Genomic DNA, 13,471 nt, shown 5'->3' with positions numbered 1-13,471 from the left:
TAGTGATATGTGAAATGACTAATCTCAGTATATAGTACTGTTCTGATGTTAGGTATTGCAAATGCCTAAGGTGAGTGGGATGGCATATACCATATGGTATAATGCCTTAGCACAGTGGGATTAGCTCAAGTGTGGTTCTTCTCTGACAAGTGACTGAAAAAATGGCATTGATGGCTTCCATGTTCATTGTGTCTCAGTTTCCAGATCAACCTTTCGCTGTTTAAAAAGATGTTTTTTTTCTAACTATGTATTCAACCTAGGATCTGAAAGTCACGCCTCTGGGTTCTTTGTGACTTCTTATCACCAGTAATAGATTTTCTCGGGCCACACTCTACTTTCAGTTACAGCACTTGAAATGCCATTGTTTTTATGGGGTTTGCTCAAGTGTGTAACTGAGGAGCATATTTCAGTCCTGCAATTAGAATTGCGTTAATTCTTTGGTGCCCAATCAAGAATAGCATCCAGCTCGTTCTCCGGTAGCTGTACTAGCCCCGCAGTGCTAACAGGAGCAAAAAGAGGAACCAAAATTTATTGTTGACAGTAAAAAGATCTGACTCTGGGTACGCCTACTCAGCAAAAGCTGTGCAAGGGCTAACCTTGAGCTAGCTTGAATCCCGCTAGCCTGTTAACATAACAGTAGTGGGCTTCAGCGCAGACTAGCAAGGTGAGTACCTACCCAGGGTCTCTGCCGAACTTGTACCTGTGCTGAAGCCTGTACTGTGCTCTCTTCACTGCTACTGTTACCTGTGCTAGCTGGATTTAAGCTAGCACGGGAGGCTAGCCCATGCACGGCTTTTGTTGCAGACACACCTCTGAATATACACAGTGAGTTAGATATATGGAATAAGAAGCTGCCATTTTTATACACACATGCTCTGAAAGTAGAACCACGTGTTAAACCCAGACAGCCCTATAGTGCCAGACTATTAGCCTTTAACTCTGAATTCCTTTCTTGTGGTTTTGGTTTTGGTCACAAGCGCAATGTTACTTAAACATAGTTTGTGTGTGTTTAACTCAAATTACAATCCAACTAAATTATTTTATTGTGGTGTGGCCTTCATTAACTTCTCAGTTTCTTTCGTATCAGTAGAAGCTAGATTTTATAAAACTGACTACTACTTTGCAGTACTGACTTAAATGTGAAGTGGAGATAGATGACGTGTAGTTTAAATCTGAACCTACTTTTCATATGAGACAAACTAGTGGATTAGAATCTGCCTTCATTACCAAGATTGAGACTATACCAGGTATCTTCAAGTAATTATCAGCATCTCAAGGTTTAAGTATAGGGCCTTGTCTGCACTGCAAAATTTTGTATCAGTTTTCCAGCACTGATGGAGTTCTCTGAGCTTGAAAGAGAGGGAGCAGTGGCCCTAGTGCTGGAAACACATATGAAGTTGAGTAGTGCAGATGCATCCAAGCTGTGCATGCTACATTTGTTTTATGTTCTTAATCACATAACAGATATATTTGTCAGAATTATTCATATATGCTCCTGTAAAACATACTTTTGCTACCATTGACCGATAAGGGGCTCATGAATGATTACAGCTCCAGGAACAGCTTAAAATTCCATTGCCTTAGTAGATCCTCTCTGGAACTGGGTTTAAAAAAAAATTCTAACAAAATAATGCATTTTTAGATTTTAAAAAATTCCTGTATGGGAGTTAGGCAAAAATTTTCAAACATGCTTGCTCAGTTAGACATGTAATTTCATACTTTGATAGAATTTTAATAAAATATTTACTTAAACATAATTTAGGTATCTAATTTTAGGCACACAGGCTTGAAAAGTATCAGCTTTAGTTTTCTGCATATTTGGTTTGAAGTTGAAACTTAAAAAAAAGCTCTCTTAAAATAGACATAAGGATACCTGCAGAATGTGTCTTCTCCTGCCACAAATAAGAGGGCCAATAATATCAACCGCATTTATTGATGCCTCATGGAAAACTTTGAGACCTATTTTATTTAGAAACAAGTCTACTGATGCTAGATTGTATTTCTCTTCCATTGTTCAGAGAATTAGGACATCGTGTGAAGGAAAAACCAGCAAGGAGTAAATGAATCATAAATTCCTGTTTTATACAGATGTCCATAGTACTGAAGGAGAAGAAAAAAAGAGACTATATCAGTATTGTTTCTAAATAAAACGTTTCCAAGGAAGCACCAGCTGCTCTTTAAAATGTCCTTTAACAGCATTAACTTATCAGATGTAGTAGGTCATATTGAGATGTATTTGTTGTTATTGGTTGCTTTAGTTGTTTGGAGAAGAAAAGGTTTGTTCCATAAATTTAAGTGCTTTAATTCTAGATTGAATCAGAATTTTAATCTGCTGCTTGAAGAGTTTAGGTTTGTCCCAACGAATTGGAAAAGAACAGTAACATGAAATCATTCCAATAGATGAGTTCCCTCAAGCCATAAAAACTAGGTTTAATGAAAGAAGGATATAAGCCTTGAAGAAGACTGTGCAAGCAGCATATTCTCCATTTGAATCCCATTATGTCATCACCTTCAGTATTATTGAAAACTGGGAAAGAGCCACAGATCTATTTTATTTTTTGCACGACAACCACCTTCGGGTAATGACTCTTCCAGGAAACAAAGAGGTAGTGACTTGGGCCCTGATGTTGCAATTTGATCTGTGCAGATTCCACCTCCATCTGGATGTGTTAGCACAGTGGTTTTCAACTAGGGTGACCAGACAGCAAGTGTGAAAAATCGGGACGGGGTGGGGGGTAATAGGATCCTATACAAGAAAAAGACCCCAAAATTGGGACTGTCCCTATAAAATCGGGACATCTGGTCACCCTATTTTCAACCTATGGTCTATGGACCCCTGGAGGGCTGCAGACTGTCTAAGGGGTCCATGAAAGGGTGTCGTTATCATAGAACTGTGGTTTTTAACCTGGGGTCTGCAGACTATGTCAAAGATTTCCAAAGGGATCCGCACCTCCATTCAAAAATTTTCAGTTGTGAACCCCTAAAAAAAGTTGAAAACCACTGTGGTAACAGAATCCAGGTCTTAATTCACATGCTTCTATTCCTAGCCAGAGCAATATAACCTACTACTCTGAGGTTTGTATGTTACTGACACGCCCTATTTAACAGCTTTGTGTGTAATTACTTTATTGATAGCGTGGAGCTGGAAGGATTGATAACATGGCCTCAATCAGCACACACTGTTGAAGCTTACTCATAGAAACTTTGCTGCTGTTTTTTTCATTAAATACAAATAAGGTAATTGCTGAGTTTGAATTTAACAAATAGAATTTTGTTAATGTAACTACTAGTTTTATTCAGTAGAAGTTTGTATTTATATGCTTGAGGTAGTTTACCTCAGAAGTGGGGGACTATAATAATCTTTAAACATGTACACTTTTGGATTTGAAAGCAAATAAAATGGAGTATATACGTGTAAGAAGAGATATATGAGAGAGCTACAGCTCTGTACAGATTGATGTTTGCTATAGCAGGTGTTTAAAAGGCTGTAGACATGTTGAAGCAAGGTTTGTTGATGTCAGCTGTGAGACTTTGCAGGCAGCTTGTGGTATGGTCATTTACGATGCAGTCTGCATTGCTGTTGTGGTTTCATGATTTTTGCACTTTTTTCACATTCAGTATTAAACAATGAAAAAGACTGTGTATATGCTTCTTTCTCCTCCTTCCCCTTCGCCCTCTGCTTGGTATTTATAAATCTCCATTAGCAAAGGAAAAAGAAATCCAAGTTTTCATGTCTTATGCTTTGAGGCATCTCTGTATGTTCAGATCCATGAGCCCTTTTCAGTTCAAAGAACACATTCTTTCATTCCGGATTATGAAGTGCTTGTATCACTGTGGTGGCAGGGACAGAGTAAAAACACAGCAACTAGTTATTCCTTGACTCATTTAACCAGCATGGTTGGAGTGGCTGAGGTGCCTTCTTAGCAGCAGGGTCCAAAAGGGACAGGGCATTTATAAACCCGAAGTGGTTGGAGTGGACAGGAGAACCATAGTTTTCCTGCTGCTCTAAGATTTGGCTGAATTATGCCATTCTGTCATGGGGTCTGCTCAGGGCTAGTGCAGCTCCTCCTGGTTGCGCTGGGGACTAGCTGATTCCAGGTCCAATGCCTCCTTTCTGCCTCTCACCGCATGCCCTGCCTTTCTTCCTGGATCTCAGCAAGGCAAGATGCTGCGTGGTTGTGGTTTAGCCCTCTGGCCAAGTCACATGTGTCCTTCCTTTATCTCATAGAACTGGAAGGGACCCCAAAAGGTCATCGAGTCCAGCCCCCTGCCTTCACTAGCAGGACCAAGTACTGATTTTGCTCCAGATCCCCTAAATGGCCCCCTCAGGGATTGAACTCACAACCCTGTGTTTAGCAGGCCAATGCTCAAACCATAAAGAAAATGTGTAGTGGTCATTTATGACATGAAGGAGGAAAATTTATTTAGCAACACCAGCCAGCTTTGCTGAGTCTAAGTTAAGAAAAATATAAAGCTCTTCAGTTCTTGCAAAAGAATAGGACTGGTGCTTTCTGGTAAATGGTGACATGGAAGTAGTCGAATGGTCTCACTGAAACCAAAGATTCAGACCAGAAGCATGTTTTCGGCCTTCATTTTATAATTAATGGACAGTATTCCCTAAACTGCTAATTGAGGTTTTAGTCTCCTCTTCTGAGTGACTCTCCCTAAAGGTACTGTGAATCAGAGCTGTAACCCCAGGCATCTCTCTGAATAATGAGATGGCCATCACTTTGGGTTGTTTTTTCAGCACATTGTTTAAGCTCTTAATTTAGGGTGACCAGATGTCCCAATTTTATAGGGACAGTCCAGATTTTTTGGGTCTTTTTCTTATATAGGCTCCTATTACTCCTCACCCCCTGTCCCGGCTTTTCACACTTGCTGTCTGGTCAGCCTATCTTAATTCCTAGATTTAACATGGTTCTCAGTTATGCTAACATCAAATGATTCCATGGAAACTACTCTTTCCATAAAGTACTGAACTCTTGAAGGTACCACCTTACCAGAGAAACACACATCTTTATATCCAAAATTCTTTTTAAATGGTCCTAAAATTACCAGGGATGAACCTGTATTCGTCCTGCACCATAAAAATCCCTACAGCCAAATATGAGAACAGATGTAAGCACTGAACCCCACAACCACTAGATTAGAAAGTGAAATCTTTAAATGATATGATCTGCAATTATTCATGCAAGTTCATTGTGTAGCTGACCCTATTGATCCAGTTTTTCCCTTCCGAATTGTGCTGTGGGTAGCAGCAGCTGGTACTTTTCAGCCTGAAAGCAAGCACACTTCAGCTATGGCATCATGTGCCAGCGGGAGGAAGAGTCCTGAGATCAAATGAACCCTAGATGTTCTTCACATGGCAGAACTTGCTTAAAGTTACACATATCTGATACAAAAGAAAGACTTCTTTAAAAACAAGAAAAAAATACCTCACCCTATTGTCAACTTTTTTTGGGGGTGGGGTTATTTTCCTAACTCATACCCTATTGTGTTTAACCAACCAAACAAAAAGATTTTAACAGTTTTTGCACAATGCAGTTAATGGTGCATGGCTATCAAGGTAATAGGGTGCCTTTATGAATAGACTAAATAGAAAAAATTAAAATCCAGATTTGTTCAAGAAACTATAAGCGTGCAGTGCAGAAACAGCAATGCCTGCCTGAATCCTATTTTTGATGTAAATTTATGTTATTAGTGAGGCAGTTTTGTATTTCCAAACAGGAAAAAAATATTTTTCTTTCACAAGAGAGAAAACTGAAGAGGCTGTTATTACATGATCTTAAAACGCTATGATCCAAGAGTATAAAAATTAAAATAGCATTCACCTGTATTAATTTTTTTTCTGTATCCATTAAGGTAAGTAATGCTTTACATTCAGTATTTAATCCAATAACAAATTTCAGTTCTGCATGACAGATACTTGCAGATACAGGTTCAGTCTTCAGAAGTAAACATGAGAAACCTGTTATATATATTGGCTTTGGGCCTTCCCACTATGGAGTACTGTTGCACAATAGTACAGTATGGTGGTCTTTTTTTATCTGATTGTCTCTGTTTTGCTGCTACATCTGGGGCCCTGAAAAAAGGAAGGGTGTTGTAAATCAAAGGTCATTGTCAAGTTCCACTATTCACCACTTAATTTACAAAATATGAATGATTAACAGCCCCTGTAAGCACTGCGTATCTTGAAATACTCAGCTCATCCATAGAGCCAAACACTTTTTATAATTGGGAACTGATGCTTTCAATGGATTGTTGTTCTCCTAATCCTGGCTTTTACTTGATTTCTGTAATGGCTCAATTTGTCATTCTCTGAGAGAGAGGGGATGCTACACGATTACTTATGGCAACATCTTCTCAGTTAGTGACCGAGGAAGATGCTGAGCAACAGTTTTAGGACTGTGATGATGTAGATGATGTCTATTAGATGTAGGGACCTAATACGTGAACTACACTGCCAGTGTTGCTAATTCGTTTTTTGGAGTGGGGTGGGAATGAAGGTGAAAGGGAATCTATCCTCCTCTGAATTTTATTTGCTGCTCTGATTAATCTAAGCGGTGGTGGTGGCACATCTCAAAATCTCTGTAGGCCGTGGTCAGATCACTGCTGTGAAAGTCTGAAGAGTTATCCTTAAACCAGAGTGTTATATTCAACAAACTGTTGCCCTGTGAACTTTCCAACCGTGTGGGTCATCTTTCTTTTCCATCAGACATTTCTGTGAGCTCTACGGCCCAAATATCTCTGAGACGTGCAGAGAAACACAGAATGTAACAGCATATAAAAGGAAGATCAGCCAAGAAGACTGAAAACTCACTCACTTTGACAAGTCAATGGCCTCCTGGGTTACAACAGTCCTTTTGTTGTGGGTGCCATATAAGAGGGGCTGAAGATACAGGCACTGCAAAACATAATTTAATAAGATACCTAATACCATCAGAATCTGATCCAAAATATTTTGATCAAAAAAGCCAACCTAGGAAAAACAAACACATTTATTTATACCAATAAAGACAGATATCTTAAAGAAAATTTTAATCATATTACAAAATAATTAGCCATTAAATTAAATAAGAACAAGACTAATTTGTCATATCCCTGGGTTTCAGAAAGCCACTTCCACTGGAGCTGTGAAATGAAGAGGGAGGGTGGTGAAGATAACTATTTATATTTGCTATTGGATTACTAAGCACAAAATTATTTTTTTAATTGTATAAACTGTGATTATATAGTGGTGTGTGTGTGTGTTATAGGGGTATTCATTTAGCCAACAATGAAAATAAGAGTTCACATTCACCTTAAAGAAAACCACTTGCATATGGTTGAGTGGAGAATTTAGCTCATGGTTTATGTTGCATTCTGTTCCTGGGAAAACAAATTGTATTTATGGCAAAGTCTTACATAATTTAACAGGGGTGAAACTAATAGGGATCTACAGCAATTACTTTAAAACCCTAAAGAGTTTCCAGCCAAAACCAGGAACAACAGACTAAAATTTAAAAATAATCTGAATCAAACTGTTTTGTACCTAAAAATAAAAATTGCATTTGGTTTGCATGGTGGAGGGAAGGTTCTGGCTGGTTTTTATTTATTCTGTTCATTTGGTGCATCTCTAATCTGTATACAGTAATCTGAACTCATGTAGTCATTGGATTAGCCCTTGAAAATATTAAAACATTAATTAAAAAAAATTTGCATTGGAAATTCAGACAAATAGCTGTTTCCTTGCAGAACAGTGAGAAAAAACAAATTCTCACAAAAAATATGATTATTTATGTTTTCTGGTGGTACCCACCATGTGCTAGGTGCTGTACAAACACAAAAGATAGACTGGTCCCTGTGCCAAAGAGCTTACCATTTTTGTTTTGTCCTCTTAAGCAGAAGACAGAGGATCAGAGAAACAGGTATTTCCTGCTAACAGCAAGCTTTAATAACACAGTTGTTTTGTGTTTTAATAAGACACTGTCCAAAATTATCCTTAAAGTTTGTTGTTGTCAGCTAGCTAGTTACAAGCTGAAGTGGGTCTTCAGATATCCATGTTTTAAAGACTAATGATACTTCATACAAAAATAGATCTTGTTCCCTCAGGGGGAAGAAATCAGAATGCTTTCAGCCAGCTCTAAAGGTCTAAAGCTCTAAAGGTCAAGGTTTAATTTTAAATGCACCATATTTTTTTTAAAATGTATTTACAAGGACCTAACCTTCAAGTGGAGATCACAGAGACATTGCAAGTATGATCTTATGTTAACTGAATAACTGTAGCACTACAGTGTTTTTTTTTAATTTTAATCATTCCCTGATCTAATTAATGTTTGAGAAGTCTGGACTAGAGTAAGAAAAAAAATCGGAACTATAAAAATAAATATCACACAAACATACATCTACTCACACACCGCTGGTAACACAGGGAATGTTCCTTCCTTCACTAATAAAACTAGCTGAAACACAGCGAAAGTGAGATGTTTTGAAAAGCTGAAGACCTCAATATGTCAGATAGGAAAGACTGAAACAGACACTTAGATCCTTCCCTCACCACCCACAGCTATGCCATTGGCTACAGGAATGTGCCATTAGTTACAAACCCAGAACACATAATGAAGTAAGGTTAATAAAAATAGTAGTGACATGTAATAAAGATGTGGAACACTTTTGGCACTGACAAGCGTCATGGTAAATGACACCAATGACACCAACAGATTGTTTCAAGCTACTGACATGGTAACTGTTTTTGGATTCAGCAGCCTAAAGCTAGTATTTCACTCAGTGAAGTTAGCATATTTTGTCAAAGACTTGGAATTAAAGGAAAATGGTCAACTTAAAAATCATACTTCTGTCTGCACTCTATTTTCTTCATCTCAGATAAAGTACCGTATACTAAAGGACACTATGCCATAACACTATGCTGTAAATTGATGTATTGTAGGCACACATCCTACATTAAATATGATGAGAGCAAGTCCAAATAGTCATCTAAGATGTCACGAATATCGGTCTTTACTAGTGTAATTTTTATAAATTTTCTGAGCTGAGAAACAATTAAACTTTATGGGTTCCTATAGCTTTTCTAAAGAGCTCTTCTCACTACACAATATAGCCAGTTTGGTGATTTAGCTTGTGCTTGTGTGAGATAAACAGCATATATTCTATTTGATATGGAATATGCATAGGAATAGTTTATGTTCTGTTCCTGTGATCAGTCAGTACTATGAAATTCTTATTTGTACATACAATAAATAAGTTGATGAATTTTATTGTAAACGGTGATTTATTAAGTGGGTTGGTCTAAGATTTAAAGCAGGGGTCGGCAATGTTCGGCACACGGCTCGCCAGGATAAGCACCCTGGCGGGCCGGGCCAGTTTTATTTACCTGCTGACGCGGCGGGTTCGGCCGATCGCGGTTCGCCGTCCCGGGCCAATGGGGGCGGCGAGAAGCCGTGGCCAGCACATCGCTCGCCCGTGCCTCTTCTCACCGCCCCCATTTGCCTGGGACGGCGAACTGCGGCCAGTGGGGGCCGCGATCGGCCGAACCTGCCGCATCACCAGGTAATTAAAACTGGCCCGGGCCGCCAGGGTGCTTACCCTGGCGAGCCGCGTGCCGAACGTTGCCGACCTGATTTAAAGTATGATGCCTTGAAATAAATTCTTAGACTACATCTGACTTTATTAGACTCCATAGATCAGTGTTTCCCAAACTTGGGACGCTGATTGTGTAGGAAAAGCCCCTGGCGGGCCGGGCCGGTTTGTTTACCTGCTGCGCCCGCAGGTCTGGCCGATCGCGGCTCCCACTGGCCACGGTTCGTTGCTCCAGGCCCATGGGAGCTGCTGGAAGCGGCGCAGGCCGAGGGACATACTGGCCGCCGCTTCCAGCAGCTCCCATTGGCCTGGAGCAGCGAACTGCGGCCAGTGGGAGCCACGATCGGCCGGACCTGCGGACGCGGCAGGTAAACAAACCGGCCTGGCCCACCAGGGGCTTTCCCTACACAAGCGGTGTCCCAAGTTTGGGAAACACTGACCTAGATTATTAGCAAGTCTTATATAACATGCAAAAACTTGTTTAGAGCTTTATTTGCCTTAAGGTGAAAAAGGGACTTTATGATACAAAAATGTCTGACTCTCTCTTTTCAGCTGAAGTCCGACAGAGCCCTTCCATATTTCTCAATTCAGGCTAGCACCTTCACCTGATTATTGAATTATGTTACATTGTACTACATAATATAATCTCACCTTCTGATTTGTTTTTAGACCCATGTACCAGACAGACCCCTCAGCACAGGGAATGCTACATCTGGAAAAGCTTCTGTTTTAAATGGATTCCATGTAGTTAAGCTGGGAACTCTGCTGCTGCAGCTGCTGTTGTGATACAAACAGCAGAACACAGAACGCAGCGAAAGTAGCCTGCAACAACAAGCCCCACTAAGAGGCTGCTGGCCTCACACATTGGGCAATTGCAAAGGTTTAGACTTAACTGTAGATGATTTTTGTTGTGAGTTGTCGCTATACCAGAATGGGGTCATAACTATACCCTGCATGTTGTCTGCTAGCTCACGTCTATAGTACCTTTTTTGATTAAAGATTAAAAAAGGAGAAGTACACAAAAGGAATGCAGAGTAAATTATAAGGGAGTTGGCACAGTCTAGCAGCTAAAATAGAGGATAGACTGTAAAGAGACTTTTGGGCAAATCACTCACCTCTGTCAGTTTCTCCATCTGTAACATGGAGGGAAAGGTACGTAACTACCTTTGTAAGTTGCTTTGAGATCCTCGGATGAAAGTCACTTTATGAGTGTGAAGTATTATTATCTAAAACCAGCCATTAGTTCTTGTTTCTTGAAAGGAATTTAACAGATTTATACCTTTTCATCCTTTGGACCTAATTTTCAGAAAGTTGAGGCCGATGGTGGGTGCCCATTTATGCACAGTCCGTGCACAGTCACAGAAATTGCACGCACTAATGAGTTATTTGCTCCTTTATGTACACAAATGACTTGAGTATACTATGTAGATATGCAAATGCACATAGACCATGGGCTTCAATTATTGGAAACCCAGCCCTTAATGTTTTAATGGGGCTGCTTTCACTAATTACTAAAGAATCCAAAGTGGAAAACATACATAAACCGGGTTTGGTAGTGAAACATTTCAAATGTAGGTTACCAGTTTAAATCTAGTCTGGGCCGTTAACACCTCTCTATTTGGTGGCCTATGTTAAATGAATTTGCCTTAGTCAAGTTTCTAGCAGAAAATGTTTACTTTATAGAAAACAGTACTGTATGGCAGTTTTAGCAGTAAGGTCATTAACTGAATGGACACAGAGAGTGAGCTAACTTTTAGCTCTGAGCTGGGACACACTGGAAGAGCATTGTGGGAAGCTGATATTTCTACCGCCTGACTGTACCTGCTCAGTGAATGAGGAGGTGATAATTTTCCATTGTTTTGAAACTTCAGCACCTTCACAAGCATGATATTTACTTACAATAATCAAACATTTTAAAATTGCCCACTGGATTGAGAAATCGGTCTCTAAAAGTCGTATTGTTTAATATGTTGGTTTTTTTCCAATCAGGCCAATAACAGCAAACCATTATCCAAGAGAGCACAGGAAAATATCCAGCTTCTGAGTATTGTGGTATGAAAGAATTATTCTGTTGTCACCTTGTATATTACTCTTTAAAATTAGAGTCAGCCTTAACCACACAATATTACAATTCCAGTTTCTTTAAGCTGCTAGAGGTTTCTATAACTAAATAAAATAGCTGAATGTGCTTTCACAAAGTCATAAGATATTTCTTTTAATGTCTATGAAAGGTATTTATAAGGTCATCTTATCTTAAGAGTAGGATTTATCATTAAAGTCGACAAGAACACTAATTCCTTACCCTTCTCCCTAAAAACAAAATTCATAGTATGTAAATCAATGTACTTCTTAAAGTTACATGTAATAAAACACATAGTGCCTGTTTTTAATGATCCTTCACTTGGCCTCCTATTTTGTTCCTGCATTTTAACTACTGCAAATAACTACAGCTGCAACTGGTGTCACAAAATCCATCTAATTTGGGGGAACTGCTAGGTTGCTTAATGCTTTAAGGGACATCAATTGCATGTGCATGAATTTGTGCCTGGAAATGGCAGGGTGAAAACTGCATTTGTGAAATAAGAGGCCACCTTTTCTAGGTATGCATTGAGTATAGGGAAATCATTAAAAACACCTGCTTCGCTAGCATACATCCCAAAGCATGTTAATAGCGTATTTGGTTTTCCATGTTTGAAATGTATGTTCTGCACTACAAAACAACTACTAGTTTTTCCATCATCTATGAAATTTTCCTGTGAAATTTAGAAATGGGCACTGTGTTAAAATCATCCCATTAATTTTCTAACCCCAAACAGAACTGTTTCATAGAATCCTTTTTTGGGACATCTGCCTAAATTTTGAGGCGATAATGTCCTAGATATCAATGCCTTTTTCTTAGTATTGATTTTAATGCAGCATGGTTGCTTCTTTAAACATTTGTAAAGAATGACTGAGTTTAATGCATTTAGGCCCTGATCCTGCAGTATTAAAGTAAATGGGAATTTTGTCATTGACTTCAACAAGTATAACTTTAGCGCCCTCGTGGCCAAGATGGAGTCTGCTCTGCAGGCAGCTCTGGCCAAGAGAAGGCGCGCACAGAAATGCAGCAGGAGAAATCCCTTCCACCCCAAGGGCACCTGTTCCAACCCCCCAGAGTGAATACACACACCCACAGGAAAAGTACAATGGATATAACAAGGGAAATATTTATTTACAGAGGGATGAGAGGAGAAAAACAACAAGGGGAAATATAGGGGGAGCAGCAGAACAGGGTTGCATCCAAGCCAAGGCCCCACGGGCCCAGTGTTAGCACAGTCTGGAAGGGCAGACACCGAGCAATGTGTCTGCACACAGAGTTCAGGAGTCCTGAGCAAAGTTCCAGTCCAGTGGTGAGTCTTAGGTGCTCCTGGTCGTCTTCGGCGCCAGTGAACTTTCCCCCAACGAACCCCTCTGGTGCCCTCTTCTGCCGCTCTCTGCAAAGCCACACCGAGCGACCACCTCCCCACTTAACTAGCTACAGCCTCCCTCCTTGTTCCCAATGCAGAGTCCCAAGCTCCAGTACTCACAGCCCCATGAGCTCTGGGCAGCCGTGATACTGGGTCCAGCTCCGGCCTGTCCTTCTCGGGCGATTCCTCCCTGGCACAGTGCTCCTCCTGGCTCCTGTCCTGGGGTGGCCCCGACTGGCCCTGTCCTTCCCAGGCTTCAGGCAGGTTCTCGCTCCTTCACTTTTCCAGGGCCTCAGGCTGCCTCTCCCTCTCCTTGGAGCTCCAGTGCTGCCCCCTGGAGTTTCCCTCCTTTTTTTCTTACTCTCCCCCTCCTCCTTAGGAAAAAGCTTTAAAGGGGCCATGCTCTCTAAACCCCAAAGGGGTTACACAAGTATATGATCAAGCCCTTA

General features: G+C 40.2%; 1 protein-coding gene across 1 annotated transcript in view; it reads right to left on the bottom strand.

Moving 5' to 3' along the window:
- Positions 1-5,821: 5,821 nt before the first annotated feature.
- The window catches only part of TTC23 (tetratricopeptide repeat domain 23), a 40,640-nt gene continuing 32,990 nt past the window's right edge, over positions 5,822-13,471 (bottom strand). Inside the window, 2 exon segments of the mRNA XM_065559024.1 lie at positions 5,822-6,082; positions 6,825-6,904. Coding sequence (XP_065415096.1) covers positions 5,941-6,082; positions 6,825-6,904 — 222 coding nt within the window. The 3' untranslated portion in view covers positions 5,822-5,940.

Source organism: Chrysemys picta, chromosome 10 (genome assembly GCF_011386835.1).
Source record: "Chrysemys picta bellii isolate R12L10 chromosome 10, ASM1138683v2, whole genome shotgun sequence".
Classification (NCBI taxonomy): Eukaryota; Metazoa; Chordata; order Testudines; family Emydidae; genus Chrysemys; species Chrysemys picta.
This window is presented reverse-complemented; position numbering and strand designations above follow the sequence as displayed.